General features: G+C 37.6%; 1 protein-coding gene across 1 annotated transcript; it reads right to left on the reverse strand.

The window, feature by feature from the left end:
* Positions 1–4,155: 4,155 nt before the first annotated feature.
* LOC133530613 (collagen alpha-4(IV) chain-like) lies at positions 4,156–18,153 on the reverse strand. Its single transcript, XM_061868605.1, has 8 exons — positions 16,316–18,153; positions 14,241–14,415; positions 12,857–12,938; positions 10,493–10,624; positions 10,258–10,384; positions 9,621–9,776; positions 6,626–7,563; positions 4,156–5,402 (listed from the first exon to the last, which is right to left on the reverse strand). The coding sequence occupies exons 1-8, from the start codon at positions 16,389–16,391 to the stop codon at positions 5,157–5,159; spliced, it is 1,932 nt and encodes a 643-aa protein (XP_061724589.1). The 5' UTR covers positions 16,392–18,153; the 3' UTR covers positions 4,156–5,156.
* Between the last annotated feature and the right edge of the window lie 245 nt (positions 18,154–18,398).

The raw sequence follows: 18,398 nt of genomic DNA on the forward strand, positions 1-18,398 counted from the left end.
CCTACTTAATCTTTCTAGTTTAACCCATTGGTTGACTGGTAGAGAATGCCTTACATTAAGTCCGCCATTTGTACCTTCATGTATTGTGAAATAAAGATTAAATAAATAAATAAGATAAGGTGGGATAAAACGAACATAGTATATTTTGCTCGGAGCAAGACACCACAGTATAAGGATTCCATACAAGTGTGTGTCTTGCCCCGGTGATAGTCTTACCCCACCTTACCTTACCTAATGTTTTAATGGGACCCTATTGTTTTGCGGATCTCTAATTATCGGTTCGTGCTCGAGAGCGCGCGGCCGAGCCAATAATAGGCTACGGACTGCGGCTTGTACTATGGAGCACCCTCCGTGGTGCAGCCTTAGGGTCACAGGGACAAGCCTACATTCTGATGCTATTCTAGGATTCCTATACCTAAATGCGCCATGCCTAGACACGTATTTTCTTTCCTTTTCATACACTAGCGTAGATATATACTAGGTAATCCTGTCTGTTTCACGCAAGGCTCAACTACGACATTACTAAAGGGAAAGGTTTATAAAAAGCGCTAAATGATAATGGTAACCCTTATCAGGCATCAGTAAGCAATCGCAAAGGGCTAGCTTTATTTTTTGCTAAGTTTTTCGGTAAGGGGTAGTTAAATGCATGTGCTAGTAGTTCAAACTGGACAGTCTTTCAATGCTACCCATTGAAAGACTGTCCAGTTACATACCCACGGAAAGGGTTGTCCGGTCTCTGGATACGATGTCGTACCAGTGTTGGCCGAAACGACAATCAATTAAAAATTGAACCGTAAACTGTATCCTTCCGTTACGGTTTACGGTTCAATTCACAATAGTTATTGGTCAATTGCATTAACGTTCTAAGGTGCGAGACGTGGGTGACGTCATTACCAAGTTTAAATGGAATTGGATGGACATGTTGCCAGGCAGATCGATGGCAGATGGACCAAAATGTTGACAGATTGGTGGCTTACGAATGAAAGAAGGGCCTGGCGCCCGTTGGCTCGTTGGTTAGACATTTGGAAGATTGTGGGGCATATCTGGGTGAGACTACCCCAAACCGGGAAAAGTGGCGTATACGAAAATAGGCCTATGCTTAGCTATGGGCGATAGGAGGCTAAAATTATGATGATCATTATGTGGAATACAGCAACTTGACTCATGTAAACCATACTTTAAAAAATTACGAATACTTACTTTACCGTGTTTATATATTTTTAAAATTGTACTTTTTGTTAAAGGCAATTCACAGTTATTCCAACAGTTTAAGAGTATACGTCTTAGAAACAAAATAAATTCATTGCCTTCCAAAACAGCGTTATTTAGGAAAGGTATATTTGGTATGGCTCCAAAAATTTTTAATAAAATTCCGAATGAGTTAAGAAATACAGATGACATGATTAGATTGATTAGTTTTAAAAGTAAATTATTTAAATTTTTAGTTGACAAAGCATATTATAGTATAAGTGAATTTTTGTTAGATGATTATTAATGAATATAATTATTGATTAATGGTAACTGTGCACAGCATGCAGTCACAGTCCATGAATGAAAAATTGTACGCCTTACGGCACAACATAGTGATACGATTATGATGTATATGGGACCTGTACAATTGTATACTAACCTATGTTGGACAAATAAATGCTTTTGACTTTTGATACACCTAATTACCTAGGTGTAGGGAAGCTTGTTCTCTGAAGCACACTTTGCCTTGCAACCTTAGGGTCGAAGGGACTTTCCCAGATTTTCACGCGATCCATACTAAGAATAAGTACATCTATTTTTGGTTTTGTCTTGGGTTAAATTATTAACCGACTTTAAGACAAAATTTTCGCCATTTTCTTATTAAAAATAATTCTTAATAAAATCCCTACTATTGTTATTATAAAGGCGGAAATCTGTCTGTCTGTTTGTTACTTGTTCAAGCTTAAACCGCTGAACAGATCTCGATGACATTGGGCATGGAAACTGTTTGAAACCCGCTGGAAAGAATATTGGAAGCTTTTATCAATCTTCGTCAATCGTCATCTTCATTCCACGCAGACGAGGCTGCGGGCAAAAGCTAGTAATGCATAAAACTCAATTTCTATTTGCATATAATAAGATGTTTTTATAATTTAGCTTGCATCTCAGAACTCCAAGGCGTTAAGGATATGTTTAAAAATAAATATACAGTGTTATCTGAAGTATCTTTATTTATTTTAATGTATTACAAATATCTACAAAGATAGATTAGTATATATTATATTTTATAAGTTTATAGGATTACCGTTTGATTTTTTTTATTAAAAAAAAATGGAAAAAACAGTTTTTATTGTGTTGAAAATAATCAAGAATGGAAAATATTTAGAAGTGGGAAAACACATTCTCTTTTTGTATGGAAGAGTACGTGATATACGAGAAAATTCCAGCTGAGCCCCTTCTCAGATTTGAGAATTTTAGGTAAATATCTCCGTCGCGCTGACGGGGGCGGCTCCTAAAATTAGTGCGATAAGGACAACTGCAGCTTAGGCAAAAAATCCTGCGTAAACACCTCAGAAATCGAGGAGTCGTTCTCGACATTTTCCTCCTCCAAAACTTAACCAATCGTAACGAAATTTTGGGAAAGTAATGAGAAAGCAGATAATCTGTGTCTGGTCGTTTTGATGTTTGCGTTTATTGTTGCCGATTTTGTATGCTAGTCCTAGGTGTTTGTTTAGGGTACATTTATTTGGCCATTTTTAGCGCTTTTTAAAGTAACCTAGTTCTTATAAAAATAAGAATATCAAAAAACCAAAACATACAGACACATGGTAATATTGAAATGATATAAAAAAAGCGGCCAAGTGCGAGTCGGACTCGCGCATGAAGGGTTCCGTACCATTTAAGACGTATTAAAAAAAAATCTACTTGCTAGATCTTGTTCAACATTTTACCACTTTGGACACACATTTTACCACTTTGGAACTGTCTCTCGCGCAAACTATTCAGTTTAGAAAAAAATGATGTTAGGAACCTAAATATCATTTTTGAAGACCTATCCATAGATACCCCACACGTATGGGTTTGATGAAAAAAATTTTTTTTTAATTTATTGACGTATTAAAAAAAAACTATTCACTAGATCTCGTTCAAACCAATTTTCGGTGGAAGTTTGCATGGTAATGTATATCATATATTTTTTTTAGATTTTTCATTCTGTTATTTTAGAAGTTACAGGGGGGGGGACACACATTTTTTCACTTTGGAAGTGTCTCTCGCGCAAACTATTCAGTTTAGAAAAAAATGATATTAGAAACCTAAATATCATTTTTGAAGACCTATCCATAGATACCCCACACGTATGGGTTTGATGAAAAAAATTTTTTTTTTAAATTTTTATGACGTATTAAAAAAAAACTACTTACTAGATCTCGTTCGAACCAATTTTCGGTGGAAGTTTGCATGGCAATGTATATCATATATTTTTTTTAGATTTTTCATTCTGTTATTTTAGAAGTTACAGGGGGGGGGACACACATTTTTTCACTTTGGAAGTGTCTCTCGCGCAAACTATTCAGTTTAGAAAAAAATGATATTAGAAACCTAAATATCATTTTTGAAGACCTATCCATAGATACCCCACACGTATGGGTTTGATGAAAAATTTTTTTTTTTTTAAATTTTTATGACGTATTCAAAAAAAACTACTTACTAGATCTCGTTCGAACCAATTTTCGGTGGAAGTTTGCATGGCAATGTATATCATATATTATTTTTAGATTTTTCATTCTGTTATTTTAGAAGTTACGGGGGGGGGGGACACACTTTTTACCACTTTGGAAGTGTCTCTCGCGCAAACTTTTCAGTTTAGAAAAAAATGATATTAGAAACCTCAATATCATTTTTAAAGACCTATCTATAGATACCCCACACGTATGAGTTTGATGAAAAAAGATTTTTTGAGTTTCAGTTCTAAGTATGGGGAACCCCCAAAATTTATTGTTTTTTTTCTATTTTTGTGTGAACATCATAATGCGGTTCATAGAATACATCTACTTACCAAGTTTGAACAGTATAGCTTTTATAGTTTCGGAAAAAAGTGGCTGTGACAGAATCGGACAGACAGACGGACATGACGAATCTATAAGGGTTCCGTTTTTTGCCATTTGGCTACGGAACCCTAAAAATCGTCTAGGGTCACAAAATCCAAAGAACAAAAGGTCGAGAATGGGAAAATGACCACTAATATTTCCTCTTAACTTTTCACAAACTTGATAGTAAGAATCTAAGAATGAATATACATCTATCCCTATAAGTTCCATATTTGACGTAGCCTTCGAGCAACACCGGCTTCCGACACGTCGGAAGGGAGGAGCCCAAGCGATATCTTACCGAACAAATCATTCTGCCATTTTTTGCGGGGGGAAACGTGCACACAGTCGCACTTCTCACTCGCACATACAAAATCCAATCTGTAAAGACGACACAAATACATAGAAAATGACAAACGTCAGAGACTAATGTTGCCAACCTCGATCTTCTTTTGTGTATGGACGAGTCACAACATGCACCGCAATAGGTACAGTTGTACCTATGCTTCGGTAGAGGGGAAATAATAACGAATCGTCGACGATCCCAAACTCACAAGCGGTATTGAACCTTTAAGTCTAAGGAGAGACTTTGCCTCCTTATGTGTGTTCTACCGCTTGTACAATGGGCTGTGCTCTGAAGAATTGTTTGACATGATGCCCACGGCTACTTTCTATCACCGCACCGCCCGCCGTCGGCAGGGTGTTCATCCTCACCCTAGAACCTAAATGGTCACGCACTGTGCTGTTTAAGAGGAACTTCCTCCCGCGCACGCTCCGGTTGTTGAATGAGCTACCTGCTGAGGTTTTCCCGAGGGTCTACAGTATGAGGTTCTTCAAAAAAGGAGTGTACAGATTTTTAAAGGGTCGGCAACGCGCATGAAACACCTCTGAAGTTGCAGGTGTCCATAGGCTACGGTGACTGCTTACCATCAGGCGGGCCGTATGCTTGCTTGCCACCGTCGTGGTATAAAAAAAAAATACGAATGCCGTCTCCCTTCCCAGTGTTGCTCGAAGGACGTAGCACTTGGTGTAAAAACTTAGCGTGGTTCGATTCTAGATCTACGAGAAGTGAATCAGGCTGCCCATCGTACGTTTTTCTTATGATCTGCTACAAACAGCGCATCTCGACACATGAGAGCGTGCGTTAATCTGCGATATAATCCTCGGTCCGGGTGCCAACAACTCATCATCAACGGCAGCCAACCAGAAGCTAAGACGCCCACCGATCACACGATGGCGACAGGAGCCTTCTTCACCACTGCATTCTATCACTGGCACCATGTTAAAGTACAAAAGACAGGAGCCTGGGCTGGCGAGGGCTTCGGCGCTGGCGTCCTCAGCATACTGCGGGCAAACGGTAATCTTAGAACAGCAAACACTTTACCACGTCGAATAATGGTCCCATGATAGTTCATAATTATCATTGAGTAGCTGTCACAAAAAATGTAGATATTTTTAAAAAGATTAATTCACTAATTTAATTAGAAATGTTAGGCAATGACCCAGTTGAGCAATGTTTGGAAAAATAGAAAACTCACAAACAAAACCAAAATACACCTCGTTCGCTCTCTGGTTTTCTCTATTGCGCTTTATGGGGCAGAGACATGGACGTTGAGCGTCCATGTACTATGTCCATATACATGTACTGAGGATACCGTAGAGTCATACCAAGATAAGTTGGCAACGATTTTGACATTTTGGCATTTATTCGTGTGATGAGCATGGATATTTGTTCCCGAGTCATGGGTGTTTTCTTTGTATTTAAGTATTTATAAATATTTATATATTATATATATCGTTGTCTAAGTACCCTCAACACAAGCCTTATTGAGCTTACTGTGGGACTTAGTCAATTTGTGTAATAATGTCCTATAATATTTATTTATTTATTTATTTTAAACGTCAAACTGGTATGAAATTATGACGTTTACTTAACACTTGCACAGGCTGGGCTTAAAAATCGTTGCCAACTTAGCTTTGTCTGACTCTACACTAAACACTAATTTTATTCTAAATTTGAAGCTTCTATGTCTGCTAGAAATGCCTTAGATTTTGATAATCGTTCAGTCAGTCAGTGAGTGATTGACAAAATTAAGAAACTTTGACTACTGGTTCAAATTGAATGAAATTTGTAATATACTGTATTTATACAATGCCTGCTTGGTTACTGAAAATCAGGCTTCTAGTTTTATCCACAACGAAGGTATAGGGATGAGACTGGGCTGCTTTTTTACTCTACTTGGCGGGAGCACTGCTGTGCCCCCAGGTACTGAATAATAGATTTTACATTTTCAGAAGAAAGGGGAGGAGAAAGACGTGACAGCACGTGAGTAAATCTACTATATGTACCTATCCCGTTTTAATCCGCAATCACATTAAAAACCTAAAAAGCTGGTATCTTGAACCTGTGGTAATTTTACGTTGTTAATCTCAATTTCAAAGGGAGTTTGATTAATACCTCTTAACCAAAGATGGATAATCAACGTTTTATCAAGATTTATCAAAAAGCCATTTACTTCCGAACTACTATCAATGAAACTGTTTAAATCGCAAAATTTAATACTTACTGTCGCAAAACTGTATCCAGTCCACAATGCATCCCAGCCTATCGGACAGCTCGGGTCAATAACACTTTGACTATGCACTGCCATCGCGTTATGTGGCACTTCGCAGACAACGCATCTCGAGATGTACTTCTTGATATCTTGTCCTATAACATGGTTTGTCACCAAAGGTTCGCCAGTTGTCAACCAATAGCTGTTATCATTTCTCCTTAAATAGCTGTTGCAGTCGCTTGCCGAACATGTCTGGAATGGCATCGCGGTAAATTTTCTTACGCAGGAACCAGCGTTACCCAAGTCTTTGGAAAAAAGCGAATATCCTTCCCAAAGCTTAACATGCCCAGCATGACATGAAGGGATATCTTGAGTCTGACTGTGTTTCACTAGTAGTACTCCAGAGCTAGAATATTTTTCTGTAAACATGTCCGATCCTAGTGATACTGGTGATCCTGGCTCTCCTTTTTCACCTTTCGGACCTCTTATTCCAGGAAGACCTGGATATCCAGGATCACCTTTGAGTCCCATTTCTCCGCGATCACCTTTCGGTCCGCGTCTTCCAGGAAAACCTAAAAGTCCTGGGGGTCCCATTGGCCCCATTTCTCCGCGTTCACCTGGCAGTCCCGGTGCACCTGGAAATCCTACAGCACCAGGTATTCCTGGGAGTCCCATGGGCCCCATAACTCCTTTTTCACCTGGCATACCATGCATACCTGCACGTCCAGGAAAACCGGGTAGTCCTGGATCCCCCATGGGCCCCATTTGTCCACGTTCGCCTTTAGGTCCTTGAATGCAAGTGATATTCCTATGTTCTTTGTCTGTTGCGTCGCCCTTTCCCGTTGAAACTGTATCTCCTCCTTCATCCTTATTACTTTTTTGTCCCGGTCCGCCAATCAACACCACCATCGGTTGATCAGTAGTGGTAGCAGTTTCATGTTTAGTCACATCTAGAAAAAGAAATACAATGTTTTAAGCTTTTATTTAAAATATGTAAATTTTGCACACTCATGCAATTTGGATAATTCATCTTTGACAATATTTATTGGCATTTTTGTGTAGAATCGTTTATAATTGCGAAATCTTGTACATCCGAGACTTTTGATGAATGTCAACGTATTTTTCTCTGTCACTCTAATTACGTCTAAGTAAGAGTAAAAGAGAAAGATCCCCGCAATTTGCGAATTTCGGTTTTCGCGGTAAGCCCCCTGAATGTGCTATGTTGTCTAAGAGTGCCGCAACGCGGCAAAAGTCATGCCTAGCACAGGAGGGGCGCGACATGTCGCTAGCCATGCAGATTTATTAGAAAGAGATTCCATTGATTTCTATATATTTTTTTAATATACTACTATACCTAGAAAGAGCCCAGAGAGCGGTACTCAAGGTAGCTTTAGTACCGCTCTCTGGGCTCTTTCTATTGTATGTGGTACTTTTCGCCCATGCTTATACCTAACTGAACTCCTAATTATGTATAAATCATGTGAAGTACTAACTGTTCGTCAACTATTTCTATTAAAAACAACACTAAAGCAGCACGCCAAAATTCCTTTCAACACTAAATATAATAAGAAAAGGCGCAAAGATATTGTATGTATTCAAACCGTACAAAGAGCGCATGTATTTTCATCTAGACTTTTTTCTTTTTGGGCCCATTTTTGTACAACAGGTTAAATGCAAAACTAGACGTATACCCGTTTAGCTATGCTGGTTGTAAGAATACTCTACGACGCGCCCTACAAAATAACTCACTAATAGTCGTAAAATTATTACCTACTGTACCTTGATATTTAATACTTAAGTTATTTTGTTAAGGTGATAAGACTTTTATTGTGTACTACTTATAATTTATAATTAAGTTAATAATTAAACACTCATTAATATTAAATTATTTTTTTACAAGCAGTAACGTCTACGAACGATGCTGTTAAGCTTAGAATAAATTAAAAAGTGGAAAACATACTGCCTTGGGTGAGACATGAAATCCAGATGCCGTGAGTTCAAGTCAGTAGGCAGTAATTTTTCCATTTTTTAATTTATTCTAAGCGAATTAATATTGTCCTTTGCTGCCTGAAATACAAGAAATCCTAGTACAGGCATTTGTAAATCACTTTTCTCTACCAACAGTCCTTAGTCTTTAAGAGCAACCATTGTACGAGTACAATCCTTTTTCATGTTTTTTTTTGTATTTGTATATCTTGCAAGATTTTTAACTAAGTACAAGTAATAGAATTTCGAGTCAAATCTTGCAAGCTTAATTAGAGCCTTGTTTCTATTATTCGATTGAGTTCAAACATAATGCAACACATTAAAATGCAAGTTGGGTGACTATGCAATATTATGGTACTATCGAGCTGATCTGATGGTGGACACAGGAGGTGGCCATAGGAACTGTGTAATAAAACAACGCAACCTAGTTGTGTTTGGGTTAGTTAGAATTATCTCGATGAATTTTAGTTGCCTGTTGAAAAAAAAATATTGTCAGCGATAAAAGCTTAAATCAAAAACGATTTTTTTTATATTATCTATATCTTCATATACCAAAAAGTGTCCGACAAAAAACCATAAGTAAATAGGTGGCGCTACAATAGAGAAAAAAATCTAATCACAGACAGCGCACTTCACTCCGTCAATAACGCCTAGGTGTTCTTAGCTACTCTAGCGCTACTCTGGAGAGATTTGGAACTATTATTTACAGTACATATGGTGCTACTTTATAGCACTAGTGCGAAAATTAGCATATTATGTTACTGTGTCGAACATTTAAAGGGACATATGTACTGTAAAACGTTGTACGATACATGTGCGAATAGGTAATTCGCAACTCGTGTCGATTTAAAACACTCCCTTCGGTCGTGTTTTAATTTATCGCCACTCGTTTCGAATTTCCTATTTTTCGCACTTGTATCGTAATGTACGTACTATTATAGCTGACAGCTGGACACTTTTGCAACAGTTCTGACTATGGAGATTCTGTTCCTTGCCTCTACCTTCCATATTATCTACTTACTAGTGTCACAATCCGTGCAACGTATTCCAGTTAGTGACCATTCTGTTACGCAGTTGGGGGGACAATCGCATCTATAATCACCAAGTGTGTTGACGCAGATCGCTCCTTTGGTTTCGCACTCCTCGCCGACCTGGCCGTCAGCACATTCGTCTATGTCTGTAATGCGAAAATAAACTACATATTTTACTCAGGTTTATGATTTGTTGATTCTGTAAGGTACTCTATTTTAAAGACAGCGTGATAAAACTAGTGTGTAGTGATTAAAAGTGACACTTATTTTGTTACATGGATAAGTCTATTCATAACACGCCTGCTGGTAACCCAACATTCCCAACGGCATGCTTAAACATCTAGGTCGTGGATTCAATCCTCTGCTTCTTTTCGTGAAACCCCTTCCACCCTTCAGCCTTTTTTCTTGAAAGTTATGTACGAAATATATTTTGATATTCGCTAAAGTAAGGCATCGGTCTAAGGTCAGTAAAGCTTAGATTTCTCTCTGGGTTGGAAAATCAGACAGCAGCCGCTTAATAACCGTGCAGTAAAGTGGAATAATCTTACGAAAAGTTGAGTCAGAACTCTGAACTCCTTTAGGATGCCAGCAGGAAGCTAAGATGAGGAAAAGAAGTAAAAACTTTACCTTGGCAACTCTTGCCATCCTCGCCAAGTGTGTACCCTAGCATGCAGCTGCATACGACATCAATTCCGCCTTTGTCTGTGCAATAATGTTCGCATTGATTCTCAGAGGACTGCTTGCAACGATCCATCTAAAAACAAAAACAGGTCCTTATCAATCAATAAAACGACAGCCTTTCTAAATCAAAAGATCATCATCATTAGAGTTTAAGGAACCTTGCCAAAAAAAGCAGAATTACCTCGCAGCATATCCTAAAGGCATTACCAGGCAGCAGCTGATCCGTTTTGTTGCCTGTCGGCAACTGTGTTGCGCAGATATCCGGATCGTGCGAGAAAAACTCCCTTCCCCTTTTGCATTCGTTGCAGCACATCTGACAAGTTGAATTGAAGAAATTAATTTATTAAAACATGATCTTTGATAGATCTCTTTCTCTTGGTTGGTCCCTCATGTGAGAATAGTGGTCGGTATCAGGGGACCGATTTTTAAATTAAGAGAGCTCGATTTCGTCACTCGAAAATCTGTGGAAAACGGCGAAATGCTATTTTTGAAATACGAGCGATAGAAATTGGGAATCGAGTGGTATTGACCACTCGAGTGGAATTTAAATGCCTCGAAGTGGAGATATGTTTGAACAAAATACAGGAAATCGAGTGGTCGAAATTCAAAAATGGGCCCCCAGGGTTGCATCTGATGATTGCATCGGATGATTTGCATCCACCAGTTTCTGTCCAGTGCATCTCTCCCGTAGAAATCACAGGATGATGACTCTTAAACTTGTTCAGTTCTCTTAATATACTAAATTAAACGTGGAGCATTCTCTTCTAAACATTTATTTAGGTAAAAACATAATAATAAACGGAAACATATTTTGCATGACAAAAAGCAAGAACGAACATAGAATAGTTAACCAAAGACAAGGAGTAAAAATAAATAGGAGTGTTGCCAATGTAAAAAATGTACATTATACTTCCTATCCAAATCCACGATAACGTGTACTGCTGCTAGTATATTATATTTGTTGTCTTGGATTTGGATACTCGTATAATTGTAATCAAACTTCACAGGTAAGTTCCTTTGATTATTAATTATATTAACAAGTTCATCTCATTAGTTCCGCCCGATTAGGTAGGTATGATAGATAGATATTTATTAAATGAATGTAAAGATGTAACATAACAAAAAAGAACCAAATCTTACATCATTTCAAAAGTATTTATGTATTATGTATATTAAATCTAAAATAGGCCCTTTAGGCATTGTACCAAGGATGCTAGCGGTATTTCCTCGTTGTATCGCAATACTCATATGTTGTGCGTGGAAGCTGCCAGCTCTTCGGTCACCAGTTACGTCAACCAGACGTAACTGGTGACCGAAACGCAAAAAACTTGTGTGCGCTGGGACCCCATGGACCTAGAGTTTCAACGCCAAATGGTACAAAATGTTACTCTCTACCGAGGCTCTTATATTTATAATGTTTCAAAATTTCTGCGCTTTCCGCCGCTGCGCCTGCTATTTCGACATTAGTCCGTTGGAGGTGGGACGCTGCCAGCATGTCTACGCAGGGACCATCCCAGACTAACATCCGTCTCAGGTTCCAAGGTACCAAGGACACCCCATCAAGCCTTCTGCAATCATCCCTAATAATGCCAGTCGGCTCAAGAAGAGCAGGCACATTGATGGTGGCAAGAAACCGACGGATTATGTCATCAAGTGACACAAGTTATAATTAAAATATCCACCATTTTGTTTTTATAGAGTCCCTCTTGCATTTCCGTCTTTACACCTTTTTCGCAATTAATAATTATTTGCAAATTAAGACTAAATTCTAGCTGTGACTGTAAAATATTCGCGCGCTTACAGTGGTTTAGAGTTAGGCCAAGATAACCCTGCAACGATTTTGGTAGCATACGCAGTGCAAGATTGGGACCGTGCGAAGTGCATGGTGGGGGTAAGTAAAGCGATCCCAGCGCATAAGGTGGTAAAAATTTGAACTAACTGCGGATAGCGTCTTTAACATTTCGTACAATTATATGGCTCGAAATGAAACTTTGATTTACGATTACTCCTGAAATATTCATTTAAATTGAATGGTGTAAGGGACTATTGTAATCTGTATGAAATGCTTAATTTAACTAACGTATTTATTTTGATAATTGTTAATAATGTATCCATGTAAATAGCTTTGCAAATGCCACATATTACGTGATCTTTTTCTAGAAGTTAATAATGGATATAGTAAGTTATCCTTAAAAGATAGACATTTAACATCGCGGACTTTTTTGTAGACCTATGAATGAGAAACAACCATAAATTGTGTTGTTATAGCTCAAACGGATTAGGCAGCGTTTTCGATTAAAGCTCCTAGCCAGCGTGATTTTTTTCTTAAGCCTTCCTCAAGAATCACTATATTGATAGATGAAAGTCGTATGAAAATCCGTTCAGTAGTTTTTAGTTTTGGAGTAGTTTTATAAGATGTAGTGACAGGTTGCGTGACAGTCGTGCACGCTCCCATTCTTAGACTTAGGTTGACTTTTATAATAACACTTGCACTACGTGTGCTATCAAAATCCTTGCAGACTTATTTTGGTTTAACTCTACCTACCTGTGCTGTATCGTTGAGTCGCTCACAAGACTGCATCGCAGTAAGCGTAAAGTTGACCCCAAACTCGCATTCATTCTTCTTTCTAAAAAAATACACCATATAAACCGACCAATCGTGCAATCACGCGAAGCACAAATGTTCCAGTTTTCCCTACTCGTTATATTTGCCTATTTGGGGAATATCATGGTTATACGAGATAGGTTCAAACAATTATAAAATTCATAAACAGAAACACACAACATACATACACAACATACAACATACATACATACATACATTTTAACATTTAAGCAGAAATTTGATAAGACTTGGTGTTTATACAGTTTATATTAAGTTATCTCTTATAACGTTATCGGTCTCTTACGTGTCATAACCAACTAAAAAACGACCTAGTTATACTAACAAGAGCCAGAGCTGCTTAAGTTAAATTTTTCATTGATTGTTGGTTTGAAAATGGCGCCATACATCCCAAGACTGGAGCAAAAAAACATAGTTTTAATTGGTTAATAATATTGAGACTAATTGCAGTAGCTTTCATAGAAAACATAGAGGACGAATTAGACATTTAATTTTTAAAGCATAAAGCGGTAGAAATTTTACAGATGTCGGTATAATATCAAAAATTATTCTCTTAAAAGTCCCATGATTGGTGTCGTTAACATAGTATGAATGTATGTACATACATATATTACTTTTTTAGTGTGGGTCAAACCTTCGAAGTTAAATTTTACAATTTCCCAATTTCCGATTAATCTAAAAATTTGTATACATATAAGTATGTAATCGGATGAGAATGCAATATTATTCTCATATGGAGCTGATCTGATGATGGAGACAGAAGGTGGCCATGGGAACTCTGTTATAAAACAACGCAAACTAATCGTGTTTGGGTTTATTAAAATTGTCTCGATGAGTATTAGTTGCCCGTGGAAAGAAAAGTACAGTCAGCAATAAAAGCTTTTACCAAAAATGAAATTTTTACAAAAAAATATTATGCAATGGTATTATCACTTAAGGTACCTATATGTCAGCTTTACCACATGAAATGCCTGATTTTAGAAATATATACAGGACGTTTATTTAGTCACCTGCAATAATTTACGGGGTAAATATATGCTTAGATCATACTGAGCAACTTTTACTATAGGGCGCCCCGAAATCGCGACAAAAAAAATTGGCTGTTTCATACATTTTGGCTGTCCGACTTAGACATTTTCTCTGGGAGAGTAATTTTTTTCCCCCGATTTCGGGGTTGGTTTCATAGTAATAGTGACCTATATGTATATTCACCCGTAAATTATGGCAGGTGACTAAATAAACATTCAAACGAATTTTAGCTATATTAAGTTGAACTCAAAACATTCCTCAGATAAAGTTCACTTACTTGAAAACCGCCTTGCAACACCTATCCATGGATAGCTTGCATATAGTCTCATACTGGGAAGTTTCCGGCGTCACTTCGAACCAGCAGTCTTCAGATTCAGACAGTGTCAGGCCATTGGCTTCTCCATATTCACAACACTTGTCTATTTCCTCCTTGATCTCGTCATATAAAGATCCTGCAATGTATAACTTATGTATAACCACGTATCGTATTTGTGTGAAAATCCGGCCCTGTTTTTTACCTGCTCCTCGAGAAACATAACATTGCTTCCTTGGCGCTAGCTAGCCGTGCGCTCGCATTACCAGTGCAAGCGAGGTCTTCGAATACGTATCTTTGTTTCGGATCGCAGTGTCACAAGTTAAGCTGGTTTGAGAGCGTTTAGTCGCCTACCTTAGACGCACCAATAGAGATCAGACAGCTATTCTGTTAGAATTCTGTATTAGTTCATAATGAATCTTATTCCGTGCTCAATAGAGTACTAAGTCAATAAACGCTACCTATGCGGCTTGACCATTTTTTCATAGTGGCACGCGCCTTTGCGGTTTTTAAACAATAGATAAGACGATAATCCGTAGAAGCTCACGGAGGAAAATAGAAACTGTAATCATTGACATCAATTTATTTACAATAACAATATACATAATGGATATATACAGAGGATTACTATAACTAGCTTAAATATGAAATATGCCCTTGAGACATTGTACCAAGGATGCTGGCGGCATTCCCTCGTATCGCAATGCTGATACGTTGTGCGAGGAAGCCGTAGCTCTTCGTAAATTTATCGATGTTAGTTTTATAAGTTTTATTTATTCTTGGACATTCTATTATTTCCTTTTCAAATTGTTACAAGTCTTTTGATAGGCTTGCGTGGGGATGTTATTTTTTTTTTACCATGAAAATTTTTGCCACTGTATTATTTTCTTAATTTTTCTATATTGATTTATTTTATGTTAATTATTTGCATGTCGTGTCTTCGACTGAATACTGATACTTACATGTAAAACCTTTTCTGTTATCATCTTGTACCATACGTATTATGGCAAATAAAGAAATTCTATTCTATTCTATTCGGTCACCAATTACGTGAACCAGACGCTTAAAAACTTGTGTGCGCTGGGACCCCATGGGACCTAGAGTTTCAACGCCAAATGGTACAAAATGGTACTCTCTACCGAGGCTCTTATATTTATAATCATTGACATATATCTAAAGATGGGCCTTACGGGCAATAAGAATGGGGCCAGTACAGTACAGCGGTGACACGCACACGAATTCGAACCATTCGTGCAGTCTAACTCTATCCACAAAGCAATTAGTTGATGAGTTCGTATCACGCGCGCGATTGGTCGCAACTACTTGCGTTAGACTGTAAGGCCCATCCTTAGATATATGTCAATGAATGTAATCATATTATCTAGACTCCGACCATGTTTAGTTTGCACCGATTTGGCAGTGACAAAACATGAGTCTCTATTGTTTCCCAAAAAGTTTTAAGTCATAATGTATTGTTTGTCCGCATTTTCGTTAGTCATAATTTGGTTTTTCTCAGAAAAGCGTCACTTTTCAGGATTGCCATAAAAAAAAAACCTACAGGATAACCTTACGAAGTTCCTGAGAAGTTAACGGTTTCAGAATTATATCGTCGCCTAGTACCCATAGTACAAGCTTTGCTTAGTTTGGGGCTAAGTCGATCCGAGTAAGATTAATTGTCCCCAAATAATTATTTATCTTTTCATTTATTACGCTCGTTTAAAAAATCAGAGCGTAACTGAGATTGTATGGGAGCGGCGGGTTCAAACTGGTTTGTGGTATAAGAAAATACCTATATGTATTAAAAAAAAAAAACATTATTATCTAAACACAAGATTGAACTTTTAACTCTCTGTCAAGGTTTTCTCAACGAAATACTTAGTAGGGTTATTTTAGATTAAAAAAATCTAGCTGGCACCGCGCATGAGACACCCTGGAGCTATAAGCGTCCCTAAGCCATAATCGTCGCTAACAATTCCACGGACGGCAAGCTTGAGTGCCATCGACATTATTATTAAAAAAATATATATTTTTATACTCACTTTCTGCTGCTCTGCATAACGACACTAACACAAACAAGAGATTTAATTTATAAAACAAATTTATTTTTAAAGACATTTTTAGTCTGCTAGATTTAATTTTATTTTACATGAGTATTTTATAATTTAATTTAAGTTATTATAATTTATTAGTTATAAAAAAACACCGGCACTGCGTGCGAGAGTATAGTTTGTTTTGCTCGATCGCAGTGCGAGACTCGCGAAAAATAAGTTATGGTCGGCAAGTGTAAAGGTCTATCATTATATTGTAGACCATATAGACGTTATCTCATTGACCGGCATTGACGTCTCCCAAATTGCCGAAAGGATGACTCACACGAAACAGTCCCCGAAGAGACGTTCGCGATCGAGCAAAACAACCTACACATGATAACAAATATCAGGGCCAATTATATGTATAGGTAAGAATAAGAGCTGCCGTCTAATTTCTATAGATCTAAAGTCTACAGGCATTTTTCTCTGTCACTCTAATTACGTCATAGTGAGAGTAAAAAAGAATAATCTCCCCAATTTGCGAATTTCGGTTTTCGAGGTAGGCCCCCAGTTCATAGGTACCTACAATAGCCGAGGGGCGGTATTAGCCAATATGACAAAGTAATGACAAACTATCGACAAACGCCGATCGAAAAGTAAAGTAAAAGGCAGATGCGCCAAATACATCCACAATTCCCGATATCGGGCCCGAAATCAGTCCCGATTTCGGGCCTGTTAATCGATTTCCGTTTAACAATATTTCTAATGTAAAAAATACTTAGTCTCTTATTGCCAAAAATGTTCAATGTTTGATATTTTTGCATATGAACCATTTTTTTACATTTCAAATATTGTAAACGAGGTGCTGATATTTGGTGAAAAGGAAAAATATTCTTTCTCGGGCCCGAAATCGGGTCAGGGCTATAACCGCGAAAATCGAAGTTCGGCAATAGGATTGTTTTCATCTACAAATCTTAGGGCAGAATTGTATCTCAATAAATTCTTATGGATTATAAAAACATGTTAAACTACCTTTAGTGGACCTCTAGTAAGCATATTTTTGTAAATATTGAATTTAAAATATCTTTTAACACACGTCACGTGACCCAAGTCCAAACGCATTGAAGATTCTGATGACGTCACAACTCTCGGTTGGACACTGTTGACAGTTCTTAGGCGATCAACCAAGGGGTTGTCTATTCTCAGTACAAAATTTAATACTCAAGCCGTAGCCAGCTTGCCCACCACCTAAATGGCTACGACTTGAGTATCAAATTTTGTTCTGTATGTACATAGTTGTGTCAAACCGTGACGTCACACAATTTTCAAAGAGCGGTTTGGGCTCGATAGCATCTGTCAAAATATATTTTGTTAATTTAACATATTTAAAGCCGTTTTAAGGGTAAAAATTGAATTTTAGGGCACCTTTTGGTTAATATAGTACGTAATACAAAGGTTTTAAATAATTGGAAACAACCCTATTGCGGGCATTTTTCTCTGTCACTCTAATTACGTCTTAGTACGAGTAAAAGAGAAAGATCCTCGCATTTATTCGTGTGATGAGCATGGATATTTGTTCCCGAGTCATGGGTGTTTTCTATGTATTTAAGTATTTATAAATATTTATATATTATATATATCGTTGTCTAAGTACCCTCAACACAAGCCTTATAGAGCTTACTGTGGGACTTAGTCAATTTGTGTAATAATGTCCTATAATATTTATTTATTTATTTATTTAATTTGCGTAATTCGGTTTTCGCGGTAGGCCCCCAGAGGGCTTACCGTGAACCACGTTCGACGTGTTGCCTCTCTGTCGCACTTGTAAATTCGTACCCAAGTGTGACAGGGAGGCAACACGTCGAACGTGGTTCGCCCTCTGATCTGGTCTGATCTTATATCAGGCCTGATAAAGTGTGGATGTAATTGGTACTTTTGTTTTATAAATCTGTCTTTGGTCTATCTGTAGTATTGACGGATTATAGAAAAATATTAGCTCAAAGCATGTTACAAAATGATGATTAGCGCGGGGAGTCCCCTAATATAAACGCGATATTTTTTTTGAACGTGCTCAATACAGAGAACGCACCAC

Source organism: Cydia pomonella, chromosome 23, assembly GCF_033807575.1.
Source record: "Cydia pomonella isolate Wapato2018A chromosome 23, ilCydPomo1, whole genome shotgun sequence".
NCBI classification, from domain to species: Eukaryota; Metazoa; Arthropoda; class Insecta; order Lepidoptera; family Tortricidae; genus Cydia; species Cydia pomonella.